We start from the raw sequence: 21,590 nt of genomic DNA on the forward strand, positions 1-21,590 counted from the left end.
ATAACAAGAGAAGCCACTGCAACGAGAAGCTTGCACACCACAACTAGAGAGTAGCCCCTGCTCACTGCAACTAAAGAAAAGCCTGGGGAGCAATGAAGCAAAAAATAAGTAAAATTATTTTTTTAAGGCAGATGGAAAATAAGGAAATTAGAAAAAATAAATTGTTATGTCACTACATAACAACACTTGCTAAAGACATATTTCCATCATGATAAGGGATTTCTGTGAACTTTTTTGAAAATCTGTGATATGGTTCACAAGTTTTATTTCATTTTCTTCTTCCTGAGTATATACAAAGACCATATTTCCCAGTCTCCCTTGAACTCGGATCACAATCATGTGATGAGTTCTGGCCAATGGATTCGGAGTCAGCAGTTTTATGCTTCCAATATGACACACACACACACAAATGGCATTCTTTTTTCACTCTTTCCCCTTCTTTGTACAACCTGGAAGTAATATCTTCTGGGATGTGGATGCTACAAGATAGTGGAACTACCAATAGCTTGGGACCATAAGAACAGAGATCTATCCCCTCCTTTGCAGAGCATGAGAGAAAAAGATAGATGAGAAAGGAAGGTTTTTAAGGAGCTTTGCTTTTTCTAATTATTCTTTTCACAGTGGTCAAAAGAAACAAGTAAAAGTTTGGGCTGCTCTGAAATTACCTTTTGGCTGCTAATTTTTGCTTTTGTAATGCACCATTACTCAGAGTCCGAACACCATGATTCTGGCATTGTATATTACCAAAATAAAATAGTTGTTAAAATGGGGCTTTGGATAAGTGCCCTGGAAGCATGGAGGAAAAGGACGCCAAGCCTGGAAAGGCTAAACTGGATGCCTGCCCTCTTAATAAGACCAAAGATTGCTTAAGGTCCTTTTTGTATTCTCTCCCCTTTCCATCCCTCTCCAACCGAGGGAAAAATAAACACAAAGACAAAGCAAAAACACCTGGGAGGGGAGGGGAAGAACCCTGGTGATTACCCTCTGCATTATATATTTGAATAAGCAGCCACATGCCAATTAACATGGTTATAATGCTCCCAGAACAAAAGTACTGAAACATTGCCTGGAATCAAGACTCAATAGACAGAAATCAGGGACCCTGGTCAGAAAAAGGTACATTTATAGGTAACAACATTTAAGAAGAGAACTTCCCCCTACCTGAGCTGCAGGGCCAGGGCTGGAGGCATCACCTTTGCTCCTATCCTGCCGATGAGGGTTGGGAACACCCCTACCAGCTCCACCACAGTGATGTGTCGAAGATCCAGGCCACACTGTGCTTGCTGGAAAAAAAAAATCCAAGATAGGAGGTGTAAGTGTAGTTAAAGAAAATCCATGTCAAACTATAGGCGGACAGAAGCAGCACTGTTCCGTTTGGGGAAGTTTCTCTGCCCACTCCATACTGTCCTGAAGATGGCTGAGAAACTGGGGTTAAACTAATAGCTATAAAACCCAAATACCTTCCTAAAGGAATCATTCAGAAATGACTTGGCAATGAGATTTTGAAAACCTAAGTAAAATGGCAGTGTATGTATTTACAGATGGGGTGAGACTTTGCATGAGCCAAATTTCCTAACAAGTATCAAAGACCACCTCCAGAGGATTTTCATTTGTATTTTCAAGGACAAAAGATTACTTCTAGTGTCCCCTTATCTGCCCATTCTTCCACCCCTCACACTCACCAGCCCAAAGCCCACACACACACTAACATGGTGAAGAAACTAGGATAAGACATTCCAACCCCCACCTGATGCCCTGCTTTCTTTTTTTTTAACAATTGGTGACCTGGGTTTGGTGGGTGCCACCCCAATTCCCAGGTGGCACTAGTGGTAAAGAACCCACCTGCCAATGCACGCAGACCTAAGAGACAGAGATGCAGGTTCGATCCCTGGGTTGGGGAGATCCCCTAGAGGAGGGCATGGCTACCCACTCCAGTATTCTTGCCTGGGAAATTGCATGCACAGAGGAGCCTGGTGAGCTACAGTCCATGGGGTTGCAAAGAGTCACACACAACTGAAGTGACTTAGCACATATGCATGCCTGCACCCAGTGGACACCACTTGATGACCTGGCTCTGGTGGCTGGAGGGATTACAATGCTGGGTCACACGTGACTCTAATAGTTTTTGCTGGGCTACCACCTCCAGGTCATTGCAGAGACAGCAAACTAAAATACGCCCCCAGTTTCTGTGAAAGAGGTCTCATTTTTTCTCCTGGATCTTCAGCCTTAAGGACAGGTTTCAGGCTTGGCACACATCTTGAGACCTACAGAGAGGCTCTAAGGGAATACAGGCCAGGGACACCATTTTTGTGCTGTCTCTCTGGAGAGTCCCTCTGCTATGCCCAGGCAGGGGAGGTGATACATAGCCTCACCCACTACAGAGGCTCCTGTCCCTTCCAGACCAGAAAGCCTATTTGGGAAAATTTGAGAGTTGCCTGAAATGGGCCCTCCCAGTACCATCCAGGCATGGCCCGAGTCATTGCCCTACCCACTCTGGAGTGTGGCCCCCAGCTGACAGGAAGAGTTGGTGAGAATACCTGGAAGCTGTACAACCCAGCAACTCTTAACTGAGAGGTGGGTGAGCAGAGCTGATGGCTGCCAGGGCAAAGAAAGTGGCCCTGTGCAGCCAGGGAACTTGATATATGAGTCGGCTTGAGTCAAGGTCACAAACTAAGAATATCCGTGGCATTGAAGGTGCTTTTCCCACTGTGCCCAGGAATGGAAAACCATTCACAACCTCACTTATAACTGAATACTACCTTCAGACCACCTGACCAAGGAACTGAAGCCTAACACACAGGAAGCTGTATCACCCATCCAACAGCCCTGCTTATGGTGCATCTGAACAGAACACAGACTGTAGCTTTCTCTGTCTGCAGAGCAAAACTGGTGTCCTTACCTAGGCAAAATATTCAGTGCACACTCTTGTTTGACTTGGGTCCCCAGACCATGAGCCATGCCAGCTCTGGGTCCCTTCCTGCTGCTTTGCCAGAAGAGGGAAGCTAATTCATAGCTTCACCTACAGCTGGGCATATTACCCAGTCTAAAGCATCTAGTAAGCCTGAGGAGAATCTAGAATTCATGAAGCACATCCTACAGCTGCATTTGGGCAGGGAACTAAGATGGCAGACCTACCCAGCTGTTCCCAGTCAATGGCACACCCCTGCCACCAAGCTCAGAGCTCAAACCGATGCTTCAGCCAACCAGATCCTAGCAGCAAGCCCCACCTTCCCAAGGATGTTACCAGCAGATATGTCCAGAAACCTAACAGAGCTGACTGAAGAACTGTCTCTGCCAAAGTAAACCCGAACTGTCTGGAAAAGGAGATCACTTACTCAAATGAACAGATACCGATAAAAAGAATCAAGGATCATGAAAAAGCAAGTATGTCTGATACCATCAAATGTAATTAATAAAGGGCCAGTAACTGACCCTAAGAAATTGGAGAGCTATGAACTTTCAAAGAATTCAGAATAATTCTCTTAAAGAGGTTTTGTGAGCTATAAGAACAGACAACTAAATGAAAGTAGAAAAATGAACAGGAGTTTGACAAATATAAACCATGAAAAAAAATCATACATCTGAATAATAAAATAACTGACAAATTCAATAGACAGCCTCAAAAGCAGATTCAACTATGCAGAAGAATAAGAAACCTGGGAAACAGATAATTTGAAATTATCCAGTCAGAGGAACACAAAGGAAAAATAATGAAAAAGATTGAAAAGAGCCTAAGGGACTTATAGGACACAATGAAAAGTATTTGCATTCTGGGAATTCTAGAAGGAGGAAAGGGACAAAAAGTGTATTTCAGTAAATAATGGCTGAAAAATTCCCAATCCTTGGGAGAGAACTAGACATCTAGATCCAAAAAGGATGCCAAATAGATTGAACCCAAATAGGCTACACCAGGACATATTATAATTGTCGAAAGACAAAAACAAAGAATTTTTAAAGCAACAAGAGAAAAGAGAGAAGTTACATACAAGGGAACCTCCATAAGACTGAGTGAGTGAGTAAAGTCGCTCAGTCGTGTCCGACTCTGCGACCCCGTGGACTGTAGCCCCCCAGGCTCCTCCATCCATGGGATTCTCCAGGCACAAATACTGGAGTGGAGTGCCATTTCCTTCTCCAGAGGATCTTCCCAACCCAGGAATCGAACCCAGGTCTCCCGCATTGCAGGCAGATGCTTTACCCTCTGAACTGAAGGGTTTAGAGGCCGTCAAATGGACATGACCTATAAAGGCAATTTTGATGGTTTTACATAGAAATGACCTCTAATGGAAGAGAACACAAATGGGAACTATTTGAGATACATTTCTATGTAAAATGTAGTTTGCACATAATTCAGCATTTTAAATGAGCACTCTGCAACTGAGACCAAACCATAAGACTACCAGTGGTTTAATAATGGAAATTTTTCAGACCAGAAGAGAATGGTATGACATATTCAAAATATTGGGAGGAAAAACTGTCAACCCTAGAAATTCCATATCCAGTAAAGCTCCCCTACAGAAATGAAAGAGAGACAAATACTTTTCTGAAAAAACAAAAGCTGAGAGAGTTCATCACCATTAGACCTGCTTTATAAGACTTCTTTGAGTGGAAGTACAGTCAGCCGTCCATATCCACAAGTTACAGATCCACAAATTCAACCAACCATGGACCACATACTATATGTAGAACCAGAAGATCAATGTATATGGAGCCCATAGATACAGAGCACTGACAATGGGATGTAAGCATCCACGGATTTTGGGGTCCACAGTGAGTCTTGCAACCTATCCCCTGCAAGTACTGAGGAATAACTATAAAAGGACAATAACTAACATCATAAGAACATAAGAAGGCAGTGTAAAACTCACTGGAAAGGGGGAAACTTAGTCAAAGTTGAGTTCTGTAATATGGTAATAGTGGTATGTAATTCACTTACAGCTCGAATTTAAAAGTTAAAAAACAACCATGGTAGACATAGACAAGATGGCAGAGTAGAGGATGTGAGCTCACTTCTTCTGATGAAACCACCAAAATAACTAACTTCTGAACAACCAACAAAAAATGCTGCTGCTGCTAAGTCGCTTTGGTCATGTCCGACGCTGTGCGACCCCATAGACGGCAGCCCACCAGGCTCCCCCGTCCCTGGGATTCTCCAGGCAAGAACACTGTAGTGGGGTGCCATTGCCTCTTCACAAAAATTGCTAGAACCTATCAAAAAAGATACCCTACATCCAAAGACAAAGAAGGAGCTACAAGATGGGGGCGGGGGGGGGGGAGGGGGATGCGCGCGCATGCGCGCAAAAGTGATTAATTCAACTCCTGGTCATCAGGTGGGCGGGCCACAAACTGGAAAATAATTACGCCACAGAAGTTGTACACAGGAGTAGAAGTTCTGAGCCCCACCTCAGGCTCCCCAGCTAGCGGGGCTGGCAACAGGAAGAGGAGCCTCCAAATCCTCTAGCTTTGAAGGCAGTGGGGTTTAATCACAGGAATTCCATAGGACTGGGGAAAACAGAAACTCCACTTTGGAGGGCACACACAAGGTCTTTGGCACACCAGGAACCAGGGGAAAGAAATCAGTGACCTCATAAGAGACTGGGTCAGACCTACCTGCTAGTATTGCTAGTATTGGAGGGTCACCTGCAGAGGTTAGGGGAGGCAGCTGTGGCTCACTGTTGGGACAATCACAGCAGTAGTTCTCGGGAATACACATCAGCATGAGCCCTGCTGGAGGCCACCATTTTCTTATCAAGACCTGGACCCACCCAACAGCCTGTAGGCTGAGTGCTAAGATGCCTCAAGCTAAACAACCAACAGGACAGGAAAACAGCCCCACTTGTGAGACTAAGTCATCCTGAGCACACAGCTGCCTACTAAACACACCCCTTGACACGATCCTGCCCAGGAGATGGACAAGACCCAGCTCCACCTACCAGTAAGCAGGAACTAGTCCCTCCCACCAGGAAGCCTGCACAAGCCTCTTAGACTGCCTCATTCATAAGCGGACAGACAGAAGCAAGAACTACAGCCTGTAGCCTGCAGAGTGGAAACTGCAATCAGAAAATTAGACAAAATGAGACAGCAGAGGTATATGTCCCAGATGAAGGAACAAGATAAAACTCCAGAAGAACAAATAAGTGAAATGGAGATAGGCAATCTGCCTGAAAAACAATTCAGAGTAATGATGGTAAAGAAAATCCAAGATCTCAGAAAAAGAATGGATGCACAGATAGAGAGCACCTCAATATATAAGGCAAATACTAATAGACATAAAAGGAGAAATTGACAGTAACACAATAATAGTGGGGGACTTTCACACCCCACTTTCATCAATGGATAGATTATCCAGACAGAAAATCAATAAGGAAACCCAGGCCTTAAATGACACATTAGACCAGATGGAATTGATATTCATGTAGCATTTCATCCAAAAGCAGCAGAAAACACATTCTTCTCAAGTGCACCTTCTTCGACATAGATCATAGAAATGTTTTCTTAGATCAGTCTCCCAAGGCAAAAGAAATAAAAGCAAAAATAAACAAACAGAACCTAATCCAATTTATAAGCTTTTGTGCAGCAAAGGAAACCACCAGCAAAATGAAGACAACCTACAGAATGGGAGAAAATATTTGCAAACAAGGCCAACTGACAAGGGGTTAATATTCAAAATAGCAAACAGCTCATACAACTCAATATAGAAAAACAAACAGCACAATCAAAAAATGGTCAGAAGACCTAAACAGACATTTCTCCAAAGAAGACATACAGATGGTCAATAAACACATGAAAAGATGCTCAACATTATTCATTACTATAAAAATGCAAGTCAAAACTACAATGAGGTATCACCTCACACTGATCAGAATGGCCATCGTTAAAAAAAATCTACAAACAATAAATGCTAGAGAAGATGTGGAGAAAAGGGAACCCTCTTATACTGTTAGTGGGAATGTAAATTGATACAGCCACTATGGAGAACTGTATGGAGGCTCTTAAAAAAAAAATCTAGGAATAAAAAGTCTACAAATAATAAATACTCGAGAGAGTGTGGAGAAAATGGAACCTTCCTACACTGTTGGTGGGAATTTAAATTGGTACAGGGATTATGGAGAACAGCGTGGAGGATTCTTAAAAAACTAAAAATAGTGATACTCCTGGGCATACATCAAAAGCAAAACATGGTTTAAAAGGATACACACACCACAATGTTCATTGCGGCACTATCTACAATATCCAAGACATGGAAGTAACCTAAATGTCCATTGATGAATGGATAAAGAGGTGGTACATATATACAATGAAATATTATTCAGGCATAAAAAGAATGAAATAATGCCATTTGCAGAAACATAGATGGACCTGGAGTTTATCATAGTGAGTAAGAAAGAGAAAGACAAATACATGACATCACTAATATGCAGAATCTTAAAAGGTGACACAAATGAACTCAATATACAAAGCAGAAGCAGACTCAGAGAATGAACTTATGGTTATCAGGGTGAAGGGTGGGGAGAGGAGAGAGTGGGGGTTTGACAGGTACACACTGCTATATTTAAAATATATAATCAATAAGGACCTATTGTATAGCACAGGGAACTCTGCTCAATTTTTTGTAATAACCTAAGTGGGAAAAGAATTTGAAAAAGAGTAGATACATGTATATGTATATATATATAACTGCATTACTTTGCTGTACATCTGAAACTAACATTGTTAATCAACTATAATCCAATATAAAACATTTTTTCAAAGATACAGAAACTTAAAAAAATACCTAACATGGTAAAAATGACTAAAATTACAATAATCTGAGGTATACAATATTAAAGTTATGAAATATACAATATTAAAAACTATGTAAATTGTAACATCAATAACCTAAAATGGGAAGGGAGTATAATTTAAAGTATAAAGCTTAGGATTTGATTGAAATTAAGTTGGTATTAGTTTAAAATAGTGTGTTATAATTTAAGGTTTTTTTTTTTTTTTTTTTTTTTTTTTAATGTAAGCCTCATGGTAACAGCTTCCCAGGTGGTTCTAGTGGTAAAGAACCTGCCTGCCAATGCAGGAGACATAAGAGATGTGGGTTTGATCCCTGGGTTGGAAAGATCCCCTAAAGGAGGGCATGGAACCCAGTCCAGTATTTTTGCCTGGAGAATCCCATGGACAGAGGAGCCTGATGGGCTATGGTCTATAGCGTCACAAAGAATCAGACACGACTGAAGTGACTTAAAATGTATGCTCATATGGTAACAAGAATGGAAAAACCTGAATTACAAAAAAAGTATGATAAAGTCAAAGCATACTAATACCACACAGCATCAAAACACAATAAAAGAAAAGAAGAAACAACTGATCTATAAAACAACCAGAAAACAGTTAACAAAATGGCAGTATCTTCTTATTTATCAATAATAACTTTAAATGTAAATGGATCCAGTTCTCTAAATGAGAAATCAAATGGCTAAATGGATTTTTATAAAAGATCCAATCATTTCAAGAATCATTTTGGCCTTCAAGACATACAAAGGAAATGTAAAGGGATGGAAAAATATTTTAAGCAAACAACCCAAAAGAGTCAGGAGTAGTTATATCAGACAAAATAGGCTTTAATTTTAAAAATGGTAAAAGGAAACAAAGAAGGTCATTATATAATGATGATAGGATCAATACATCAAAAAGTTATAATGATCATATTTACATGCCCAACATTGGAAAACTGAAATTCATAAAGCAAAAACTGATAGACCTAAAAGGAGAAATAAACAGGACTTTAATACCCCACTCTCAACAATGGATAGATCATCTAGACAGAATCAATAAAGAAACACCAAATTTGAATAACTCTATGGACCAAAAGGGGCTTCTCAGCTGGCACTAGCGGTAAAGAACTCATCTACCAGTGCAGGAGACATAAGAGACATGGGTTTGATGCCTGGTCAGGAAGATCCCCTGGAAGACAGCATGGCAACCCACTCCAGTATTCTTGCCTAGAGAATCCCATGGACAGAGGATCCTGGCGGGCCACAGTCCATAGGCTCGCAGAGAGTCAGATATGACTGAAGCGAGTTAGCATGCATAGACCAAATATACAAAACAGACATACACAGAATAGTCTATCCAACATCATCAGAATACACATTCTTCTCAAGTGCAGATGAAACATTTTCTAGAACAGACCATATGTTGCTGCTGCAGCTAAGTTGCTTCAGTCATGTCAGACTCTATGTGACCCCATGGACAGCAGCCCACCAGGCTCCCTGGGATTCTCCAGGCAAGAATACTGGAGTGGGTTGCCATTTCCTTCTTCAATGGACGCATGCATGCTAAGTCACTTCAGTCATATCTGACTGTGTGCGACCCTATGGACAGCAGCCCACCAGGCTCCTCCGTCCACAGGATTCTCCAGGCAAGAATACTGGAGTGGGTTGCCATTTCCTTCTCCAGACCATATGTTAAGTGAAAGTGAAGTCGCTCAGTCATGTCCGACTCTTTGCAACCCCATGGACTGTAGCCTACCAGGCTCCTCCCTCCATGGGATTCTCCAGGCAAGAGTACCAGAGTGGGTTGCCATTTCCTTCGCCAGGGATCTTCCCGACCAGGGATCGAACCCCGGGTCTACCACATTCCAGGCAGACGCTTTAACCTCTGAGCCACCAGGGAAGCCCGACCATATGTTAGGCCACTAAATAAACAAGTCTTAGAAAATTTAAGACGGAGAAGGCGATGGCACCCCACTCCAGTACTCTTGCCTGGAAAATCCCAGTCCATGGGGTCGCGAAGAGTCGGACACGACTGAGCGACTTCACTTTCACTTTTCACTTTCATGCATTGGAGAAGAAAATGGCAACCCACTCTAGTGTTCTTGCCTGGAGAATCCCAGGGACGAGGGAGCCTGGTGGGCTGCCATCTATGGGGTCACACACAGTCGGACATGGCTGAAGCGACTTAGCAGCAGCAGCAGCAGAAAATTTAAGAAGACTGAAATTATACCAAGTATCTTCTCTGACCACAGTGGTACAAAATAAGAAATCAATAACATGGGTTCGCTAGGAGTCAGACACAACTGAGCAACTTCCCTTTCGCTTTTCACTTTCACACATTGGAGAAGGAAATGGCAAGCCACTCCAGTGTTCTTGCCTGGAGAATCCCAGGGACGGGGAAGCCTGGTAGGCTGCTGTCTATGGGGTCGCACAGAGTTGGACACGACTGAGCAGCGACAAGAGGAAACTGAAAATTCATGTATACATGGAAATTAAACAACACTCTCCTGAATAACATATGGATCAGGAAGAAATTAAAGGGGAAATAAAGTATCCTGACACAAAAATGGAGACAACATATGAAAACTTAAATGCACAACAATAAAAATCAACATTAAAAAGCAAGAAATTTCCCAAATTAACAACCTAATTATGCCTTAAGGAGCTAGAGAAAGAAACTGAACCCATAATTAGCAGAGGGAAGGAAATAAAGATTAGAGCAGAAATAAATGAAACTGAAAACAGAAAAACAGTAGAAAAGATTAACCAAACTAAGAGTTGGTTCTTTGAAAGATAAACTAAATTGACACTCCCTTAGTTAAACTAAGGAAAAAACTAAATCAACAAAACTGTAAATGTCAAAGGAGAATTACAACTGATACAATAGAAATACAAAGTTCATAAGAGGCTATTATGAATAGCTGTATGCCAATAATTCAACAACCTAGAAGTGGAAAAATTCTTAGAAACATAAAAACAATCAAGAGTGAATCATGAAGGAATGGAAAGTCTGAATAGATCAATTACTAGTAAGGAGATTAAATCAATAAAATAATAAAAAAATTTAAAAATCTCCCAATGAAGTAAAGCCCAGGACCAGATAGCTTCACTAATGAATGTTACCAAACATTTAAAGAATGTTTGTAAAGAATTGACGGTAACCTTGAAACCCTTCCAAAAAAAGTAGAAAAGGAAGAAATATTTCCAAACTCATTTTATGAGGTCAGCATTACCCTGATAGCAAAGCCAGAAAAAGACACTATCAGAAAAATACAGATCAATATCCCTGATTAGTATGGATGCAAAATTTCTCAAAATACTAGCAAACTGAATTCAGCAGCACATTACAAGGATAACTCAGCATGACCAAGTGGAATTTCACCTAGAATGCAGGATGGCTCAACAGACACAAAATCAATGTGATATATCAGATTAATAGAATGAAAAAATCACCCCAATAGATGGACAAAAAGCATTTGACAAAACTCAACTTATGTTCATGATTTTTTAAAAAAAGTTTTTGGTATAGAAACAAAGTACCTAAATATAAGAAAGGTCATAAATGAATAGCCTACAGCTAACATCATACTCAGTGGTAGAAGGCTAGAACAATCTATGAAAAAATGTAAGGCATTTTTACACAAGCGGGGATGGGGGTGGAGAACAATCCTGAAGCTTGCACAGAACTACAAAAGACCCCTAAATAGCCAAGCAATTCTCAGAGAATAGAACAACAACAACAAAAAAAGAATATAGCAGGAGGCATCACATTTTCTGATTTCAAGCTATACTATAAAGCTATGGTACTTCAAACAGTATCAGTTCAGTTCAGTCGCTTAGTTGTGTCCGACTCTTTGCAACCCCATGAACTGCAGCACGCCAGGCCTCCCTGTCCATCACCAACTCCCGGAGTTCACTCAAACTCATGTCCATCGAGTTAGTGATGCCATCCAGCCATCTCATCCTCTGTCGTCCCCTTCTCCTTCTGCCCCCAATCCCTCCCAGCATCAGGGTCTTTTCCAATGAGTCAACTCTTCACATGAGGTGGCCAAAGTATTGGAGTTTCAGCTTTAGCATCAGTCCTTCCAATGAACACCCAGGACTGGTCTCCTTTAGAATGGACTGGTTGGATCTCCTTGCAGTCCAAGGGACTCTCAAGAGTCTTCTCCAACACCACAGTTCAAAAGCATCAATTCTTCAGCGCTCAGCCTTCTTCACAGTCCAACTCTCACATCCATACATGACCACTGGAAAAACCATAGCCTTAACTAGACGGACCTTTGTTGGCAAAGTAATGTCTCTGCTTTTGAATATGCTATCTAGGTTGGTCATAACTTTCCTTCCAAGGAATAAGCATCTTTTACTTTCATGGCTGCAGTCACCATCTGCAGTGATTTTGGAGCCCAAAAAATGAAGTCTGATACTGTTTCCCCATCTATTTCCCATGAAGTGATGGGACCAGATGCCATGATCTTCGTTTTCTGAATGTTGAGCTTTAAGCCAACTTTTTCACTCTCCTCTTTCACTTTCATCAAGAGACTTTTTAGTTCCTTTTCACTTTCTGCCATAAGGGTGGTGTCATCTGCATATCTGAGGTTATTGATATTTCTCCCGGCAATCTTGATTCCAGCTTGTGCTTCCTCCAGCCCAGTGTTTCTCATGATGTACTCTGCATATAAGTTAAATAAGCAGGGTGACAATATACAGCTTTCACGTACTCCTTTTCCTATTTGGAACCAATCTGTTGTTCCATGTCCAGTTCTAACTGTTGCTTCCTGACCTGCATACAGTATAGTACTGGCATAAAAACACATCCTCCCTCCCCCCCCAAAAAAGCAAATGGGACAGAATTGGGAGCCCAGAAATAAACTCAAGGATATATAGTCAACTTGTATTTGACAAAAGAGCCAAGAATACGCAATAGAGAGAAGTCAGTCTTTTTAACAACTAGTGCTGAAGAAACTGGATATTCACATGTAAAAAAAATGAAACTAACACCTTAGGTTATACTACTTACAAAAATGAACTTAAAATGGATTAGAGACTTAAATAGAAGATATGAAACAATGAAATTCCTAGATGAAAAAACAGGAAAAAGAGCTCCTTGATATAGCTCTTGGCAATGATTTTTGGATATGACACCTTAAGCACTAGCAACAAAATGAAAAAACAAAAAACAAACAAAAAAAAACAAGTGGGATTACATGAAACTAAGAAGCTTCTGCACAGTAAGAGAAACTATCAACAAGTATAAAGACAACCTACAAAATGGGAACAAAAAACACTTGCAAGCCATTTATCTGATAAGGGATTAATATCCAGAATCTCTAAAGAACTCATTTAACTCAACAGCAAATAAATGATTCAATTTTAAAATGGTCAAAAGGCCTGAACAGACATTTCTCCAAAGAAAATATATGAAAGGCCAACAGATATGTGCTAAGTCACTTCAGTCGTGTCCGACTCTGTGTGACCCCACAGATGGAAGCCCACCAGGCTCCCCCGTCCCTGGGATTCTCCAGGCAAGAACACTAGAATGGGTTGCCATTTCCTTCTCCAATGCATGAAAGTGAAAAGTGAAAGGGAAGTCGCTCAGTCATGTCCGACTCTTAGCGACCCCATGGACTGCAGCCCACCAGGCTCCTCCATTCATGGATTTTCCAAGCAAGAGTACTGGAGTGGGGTGCCATTGCACAGATACATGAAAAGATGCTAAATATTACTAGTCATTAAAAAGCAAATCAAAATCATAAGACAACACCAAATGCCTATCAGAAGGGCCATCATGTTGATGTATGGCAAAACCAATACAATATTGTAAAGTAAAAAATTAAAAAAAAAAAGGCCATCATTAAAGAGACACATAAGAGCACAGCTGGTCTACATGGATGCAGTGTGCTGTGCTGTGGCCATGCAGTGCTCTGCTGCTGCTGCTAAGTTGCTTCAGTCATGTCCAACTCTGTGCGACCCCATAGATAGCAGCCCACCAGGCTCCCCATCCCTGGGATTCTCCAGGCAACAACAGTGGAGTGGGTTGCCATTTCCTTCTCCAATGCATGCAAGTGAAAAGGGAAAGTGAAGTCGCTCAGTTGTGTCCAACTCTTAGCGACCCCACGGACTGCAGCCTACCAGGCTCCTCCATCCATGGGATTTTCCAGGCAAGAGTACTGGAGTGGGGTGCCATTGCCTTCTCCACGCAGTGCTCTGAGTCACTTGCAAATGGTGTCTTTGGGCCACAATGTTGCACTTGTCTCCTCCTCACCCCAGTTAAGCACTCCAACCCCAGTAACCCTCTAGTCTTCTTCAATCTGGATATTAGAGGGGAACAATATGGTCTAATTGCCTTAAAATTGCTTGCAGATATTATGCCCCAAACTGCAGAAATTTTTCAAGCATTGTGTACAGGAAAATTGTGTACAGAACACTAACCCAGGTGGTGGTAGTGGTAAAGAACTCCTGCCAGTGCAGGAGACATAAGAGACATGAGTTCAATCCCTGGGTCAGGAAGATTCCCTTGGAGAAGGAAATGGCAACCTACTCCAGTACTCTTGTCTGGAAAATCCCATGGATAGAGGAGCCTGGTGGGCGACAGTCCATGGGGTCGCAAAGAGTTGGGCATGACTGAAGTGACTTAGCAGTCAGGTACAGGAGAAACAGGCATTGGACTCACTACTGGGAAACCTCTCTATTTGAAAAAAAAAAAAGTCGCTCAGTCGTGTCCGACTCTTTGCAACCCCATGGACTGTAGCCCACCAGGCTCCTCCATCCATGGGATTTTCCAGGCAAGAGTACTGGAGTGGGTTGCCATTTCCTTCTCCAGGGAATCTTCCAACCCAGGGGTCGAACCTGGGTCTCCCAGACTATAGGCAGACGCTTTACCGTCTGAGCCACCAGGGAAGTGGTGAAATTGAAAGGATGCCCTTTTCATCAAATCAAGAAATTTATGATTCAGGGTGGAGACTTCTCCAATTAGAATGGGACAGGCAGAGACAATATTTGTGATGAAAAATTTGAAGATGAAAACTTCCATTATCAGCATAATGAGGGGGAATTACTGAGCCTGGCAAATGCAGGCTGCAAGATAAGCGATTCTCAGTTCTTCATCATGACAGTTCCGACTCCTCACTCATGGAAAACACGTGTTGTTTGGGCAGGTGATGAAAGGAATGGGTGTGGCAAGGATTTGGGAAAATGTGGAGATGAAAGGTCAAAAAACTGCCAAATTGTGCATTATTGCAGAATGCAGAAAACTGAAGGAAGGGGATGATTAGGGAATATTCCCCCAAGATAGTTCTGGTGACAGTCATCGAGATTTCAGAGGATGCAGATGTGGATTTAGAAGATGTAGATGAAATTTTATCAGTAACAGAACACTTAAAAAAACATTGGAAATTCTTTATTCAAATCCCAGAACTGAGAGATGGCCATTAAAAAAAAAATACACCAAAGTTTTAAGGTATGTGGAAGGCACAAAAGTTGCAGCTGAGAAAGCACGTGGATCAAAGCTGCAGCCTGTTGCTTTAAGCTGTGTGCTGAATATTGGAGCTTGCAAACTGAAGATGTCCACTGAAAATGTCTGATTGGCAGGGAGTGGTTGACAGTTGCTTGGAGGTCCTTGAAACAGACTCAGCAAACACCAAGGCACTGTACCATAGAGCCCAAGGGTGGCCAGGATTCAAAGAATATGATCAAGCATTGTCTGACTTTAAGAAAGCCCAGGAGATGGCACCAGAAGATAGAGCTATTCAGGCAGAATTGCTGGAAGTCAAACAAAAGATAAAGGCACAGAAATATAGGCTGCAGATCTGCAGCCTATGCAGAAATGTTTCATAAGCAATTCAGTTTTGGTTAAGTATTGAGCGAGTCAGTTCCTAGGTACGCTGATAAGAAGTCCTGATGAGGAGAAAGGAGTCTGGAGTTTTCAAGGAGGAGAAAAGGACAAAGGGTTTTTTTTCTTTAAGCCTAGAGCAGATGATACACAACAAAACAACTCATATTGCTCAAGGATATGTTTTCCCTTACACTCTGTACCAATGATTATATAACAACAATGTATCCTGCTTGAGGACATGTTTCTCCCTTTTGAGAAACTTCTGACTAATCCTGTCATTTTAAAACATATATTATGGGAGCAGCTCTGGTAAAATCTTTCTATTGTTAGTTCTAATCCCGTTATCTTGAAATGTATATTGTGGGAGTGGGTCTGGTAAGACCTTTACAACCCTGAGACATTCTTTTGATTTACTGCAATAACCAATTAAAAAAGTATATAACTCCCTTGCTAAGACTAGCAAGGGGGGCACTCTCTGTTCCCCTCTGATGTCTATGTCAGAAGCTTTCTCTGTCTCTTTTCATACTTTAATAAAACTCTGCTACACAAAAGCTCTTGAGTGATCAAGCCTGGTCCCTGGTCCCAAAGCTAAATCTTTGGAGATCACGAATCTGACACTTTTCACCTTAAGCTGTCAGTATGCATTGAATTACTTAAGCAAATAAATAATAAGGGGAATAATAATATAGGGAATAAGAAAATTTAAGGGTTTATCTATTATGTATGATCCTTAATGCGTTTGCTTTGATGCTTCAGTTCCCCATTGTTTCAGTTAAGTTCAGTCACAGAGTCATCTCCGACTCTTGGCAACCCCACGGACTGCAGCATGCCAGGCCTCCCTGTCCATCACCAACTCCTGGAGCTTACTCAAACTCATGTCCATTGAGTCAGTGATGCCTTCCCACCATCTCATCCTCTGTCGTCCCCTTCTCCTCCTGCCTTCAATCTTTCCCAGCATCAGGGTCTTTTCCAATGAGTCAACTCTTCACATCAGATGGCCAAAGTATTGGAGTTTCAGCTTCAGCATCAGTCCTTCCAATGAATATTCAGGACTGATTTCCTTTTGGATGGACTGGTTGGATCTCCTTGCAGTCCAAGGGACTCTTAAGAGCCTCCTCCAACACCACAGTTCAAAAGCATCAGTTCTTCGGTGCTCAGCTTTCTTTATAGTCCAACTCTCACATCCATACATGACTACTGACAGTCTACAAATACTGATAGGGATTCAGTCTTAATAAACCAGTGCTACAAAAGGGAGAAAGAAAAAGACATGTAACAAATGCGATTGAGGACATACAGAAAAGGGAAAGCTTATGTACTGATAATCACGATGGTGTGATCACTCACCTAGAGCCAGACATCCTGGAATGTGAAGTCAAGTGGGCTTTAGGAGCCATAACTAAAAAAAAAAAAAGCTAGTGGAGGTGACAGAATTTCAGTTGAGCTATTTCAAATCCTGAAAGATGATGCTGTGAAAGTACTGCACTCAATATAGCAGCAAATTTGGAAAACTCAGCAGTGGCCACAGGACTGGAAAAGGTCAGTTTTCATTCCAGTTCCAAAGAAAGGCAATGCCCAAGAAAATTCTCAAACTACCGCACAACTGCACTCATCTCACACACTAGCAAAGTAATGCTCAAAATTCTCCAAGCCAGACTTCAACAGTAGGTGAACTTCCAGGTGTTCAAGCTGGATTTAGAAAAGGCAGAGGAACCAGTGATCAAATTGCCAACATCCGTTTGATCATTGAAAAAGCAAGAGAGTTCCCAGAAAAACATCTACTTCTGTTTTACTGACTATGCCAAATCCTTTGTGTGGATCACAACAAACTGTGGAAAATTCTTCAAGAGATGAGAATACCAGACCACCTGACCTGCCTCCTGAGAAATCTGTATGCAGGTCAGGAAGAAACAGTTAGAACTGGACATGGAAGAACAAACAAGTTCCAAATCGGGAAAGGTGTACATCAAGGCTGTATATTGTCACCCTGCTTATTTAACATATGCAGAGTACATCATGAGAAACACTGGGCTAGATGAAGTGCGAGCTGGAATCAAAACTGTGGGGAGAAATATCAATAACCTCAGGTACGCAGATGACACCACCCTTATGGCAGAAAGCGAAGAAGAACTAAAGAGCCTCTTGATGAAACTGAAAGGAGAGAGTGAAAAAGTTGGCTTAAAACTCAACGTTCAGAAAAATAAGATCATGGCATCTGGTCCCATCACTTCATGGAAAATAGATGGGAAAACAATAGAAACAGTGACAGACTTTATTTTCAGTTCAGTCGCTCAGTCGTGTCCGACTCTTTGCCACCCCATGAATCACAGCACGCCAGGCCTCCCTGTCCATCACCAACTCCCGGAGTTCACTCAGACTCACGCCCACTGAGTCAGTGATGCCATCCAGCCATCTCATCTCCAGTCGTCTCCTTCTCCTCCTGCCCCCAGTCCCTCCCAGCATCAGGGTCTTTCCCAATGAGTCAGCTCTTCGCATCAGGTGGCCAAAGTACTGGAGTTTCAGCTTCAACATCGGTCCTTCCAATGAACACTCAGGACTGATTCCCTTTAGGATGGACTGGTTGGCTCTCCTTGCAGTCCAAGGGACCCTCAAGAGTCGTCTCCAACACCACAATTCAAAGCATCAATTCTTTGGTGCTCAGCTTTCTTCACAGTCCAACTCTCACATCCATACATGACTTTATTTTGGGGGGATCCAAAATCACCGAAGATAGTCACTGCATCCATGAAATTAAAAGATGCTTGATCCTTGGAAGAAAAGTTATGACCAACCTAGATATCATATTAAAAAGCAGAGACATTACTTTGCCAACAAAGGTCCATGCAGTCAAAGCTTTGGTTTTTCCAGTAGTCATATGTGGATGTGAGAGTTGGACTATAAAGAAAGCTGAGCACTGAAGAACTGATGCCTTTGAACTGTGGTGTTGGAGAAGACTCTTGAGAGTCCCTTGGACTGCAAGGAGATCCAACCAGTCCATTCTAAAGGAGATCAGTCCTGGGTGTTCTTTGGAAGGACTGATGCTGAAGCTGAAACTCCAATACTTTAGCCACCTGATATGAAGAACTGACTCATTGGGAAAGATCCTGATGCTGGGAAAGCCTGAAGGTGGGAGAAGAGAATGACAGAGGATGAGATGGTTGGATGGCATCACTGACTCAATGGACATGAGTTTGAGTAAGCTCCGGGAGTTGGTGATGGACAGGGAAGCCTGGTGTGCTGCAGTCCATGGGGTCACAACGAGTCAGATACAACTGAGTGACTGAAGTGAACTGATGTACTGTTGGTGGGAATGTAAATGGGTGCAGCCACTAGGGCAAACAGTAAAGCAGTGCCTCAAAAAAATTAAAAATAGAACTACCATGTGATCCAGCAAGTCTACTTCTGCATATTTATCCAAAGCAAAACACTAACTTGAAAAGATATAAGCACCCCCATGTTCTCTGCAGCATTATTTACAATAGTCAAGCTATGGAAACAACCTCAATGTCCCTTGATGGATGAATGGATGAAGAAAATGATATATATATAAAATGCAATATTTGTTCTTGTTTAGTCACTAAGGCTAAGACACTAAGTTGTCTGACTCTTGTGACTCCCACAGACTATAGCTCGCCAGACTCCTCTGTCCATAGGATTCTCCAGGCAAGAATACTGGAGTGCGTTGCCATTTCTTTCTCTGGGGGATCTTTGTGACCCAGGGATCGAACCATGTCTCCTGCATTGGCAGGCAGATTCTTTACCACTGAGCCACCAGGGAAGGCCCAATAAATGTTCACTGAAATGCAAAACAAATGAGACCAGGGGAAATACCAGGCTAAAAAGGTGCGTTTTATTTTTGATTGATCATTTGGAAAGGCTGCTCCTCTCTGATTTGACTTAGTTGGCAAGTCACAAATAAAAAAGATCTGTAGGTCCTTAGCAGATGGCATTCTCACTGAGTAAGCACAGCTTGGCAGCTGGAATGAGGCTGCCCCTCTTATGTGAGAAGTTCACTACCCAGACTGAGGAAGTGTATCTCTGCTGCCACAAAAAGGAATGAACTCTTGCCATTTGAAACATGCGTGTACCTTGAGAGCATTATGTTAAGTAAGTCAAAGAGAAAATATTATATGATCTCTCTTACATGTGCAATCTTAAAAGAAAAACCCAAAGAACTAAAACAAATTGAGCTCATGGATATAGAGAACAGATTGTCGTTTTCTGAAAGTGGGGGCTGGGGCTGGGCAAAATGGGTGAAGGGTGTCAAAAGGTACAAATTTCTAGTAATAAAATGAAAAAATTATGGGGATGTAATATACAGCTTGGTGACTCTAGTTAATAAAACTATATTGTAGATTTGAGAGTAGCTAGGGGAGTGGATCCTGAAAGGTCTTATCACAAGAAAACCATTTTTAGTAACTATGTATGGTGATGGATGTTAAATGGACTACTGTTACGATCATTTTGCAATATATGCAAATATTGGGTCATTATGTTGTCCACCTGAAACTAGTAATGTTAGATGTCCACCATACCTCATTTTTTTTAAGAGAGAGAATGCCTCTCAGTGAGAATGCCTCTGAGCTGGTCCTTGGCAAGAACCATGACCTGCTCAACCACATGCCAGGAAGTCTCATCAGTAGCAGCAGTGGCAATAAGGAAACAAAGAAGTAATTTAAGATGAATGATGACTAAATGGGAGAAAGAAAGTTTAAACTCCTCAGGTATGAGAACACCAAGTTTTTATTACAGTTCCACGGAAATATCTCTGTATGGGATGATAGAAGTGGGAGAAGAATGTAAAAAAAGGTAGAAATAAACATTCTTATTATTCTAACAATCACATAAGCCAATCAAACCTTTCTTTGAAGGCTCTGCTTAAAATGCCAATGTAAATATGTTGGAAGGGGGAAGTCACATATCAATACCTTGATATCAAGTATCCTAACCAACTAGTTGATTAGTAACTTAGCAAGTACCTGAAGGAGTAGGCTAGACTAGGGCAGGGGTCAGCAGACATTTTGTGTACAGGGCCAGAGAGTAAAGATTGTAGGTTCCATGGGGCTGGCTGGTCTCTGTTTTAATGGTGCCACCGTGATGCTAAAGCAGCCATAAAGAATGCACAAATGAGCAAGCCTTGGCTGCGCGTCAATACAATTTTACTTACAAGTGCCATAGTTTGCCCAACAGAGAAAAAGCAAGTTGTTTGTCTTTTTTATTTTTCCATGGAAATAAGAAGAGGTCGGGAAACGTATAGTTATGGGATACAGCCTGCAAGGCCAGTTCCCCACACGATGCAGTGTTGTGGCCTTGTGCTACCCCAAGAGCAAGCCCCTAGCTGGGACAAGGGGACATAAGGTGGAGGTCAGGTGGCAGGGATTGGAGGTAAAGACGAGATAAATTAGGTTCCTATCAAGGGAGCCCCAAACTTTTTATATGGCTCTTCAGAGTTCATGGGAAGTCCAAGTACATGCGGAGAATAAACAAAGTTTTATTATTCAATGTCTTAAAGCTGAAAAGTTAAATTGTAGCCTTCAATTAAATCAAGATCGTTCTGAACATCTGGTTCTGTTTACTGTCGTGTGTGTGTATGTGTGTGTGTGCACAAGCATGCACTCAGTCATGTCTGACTCTGCAACCCCATGAACTACAGTGCACCAGACTCTCCTGTCCATGGGATTCTCCAGGCAAGGATGCTGGAGTGGGTTGCCATTTCCTTTCCCAGGGCATCTTCCCAACCCAGGGATTGAACCCGCATCTCTTGCATCTCCTGCATTGGCAGGCAGATTCTTTACCACTAGCACCACCTGGGTGAAACATTCCTCCCAAAATATGCAACACCACATCTATGACCCAGCACAGCATCCCACCTCTTCAATCAGATTGGCCACTCTTATTGACAACATGCTTCAGGACAAAAATCAAGCAAGTTCTAATTCAATCCTTTCAGTTTCTGGCTTTTTTTCCCCTCCCCAAAAACATTGGTTGCCTCATTTTGT

The 21,590-nt window shown here is 41.9% G+C and overlaps 1 protein-coding gene across 5 annotated transcripts in view; it reads right to left on the reverse strand.

The window, feature by feature from the left end:
• The window catches only part of SRPX (sushi repeat containing protein X-linked), a 141,318-nt gene that overhangs the window by 26,830 nt on the left and 92,898 nt on the right, over positions 1-21,590 (reverse strand). For 2 of the 5 annotated variants that reach the window (XM_006072318.4, XM_006072317.4), the window contains one exon: positions 1,162-1,283. The exons of 1 other annotated variant lie outside the window; for it this stretch is intronic. In XM_006072318.4, the coding sequence (XP_006072380.3) occupies positions 1,162-1,283 (122 nt within the window). Of the gene's footprint in view, positions 1-1,161; positions 1,284-15,136; positions 15,519-16,707; positions 16,837-21,590 lie in introns of those variants that run through there. 2 more of the 5 variants (XM_044937439.2, XM_044937441.2) reach the window with 2 other exon arrangements.

The sequence above is a fragment of the Bubalus bubalis genome, chromosome X (genome assembly GCF_019923935.1).
Source record: "Bubalus bubalis isolate 160015118507 breed Murrah chromosome X, NDDB_SH_1, whole genome shotgun sequence".
Classification (NCBI taxonomy): domain Eukaryota; kingdom Metazoa; phylum Chordata; class Mammalia; order Artiodactyla; family Bovidae; genus Bubalus; species Bubalus bubalis.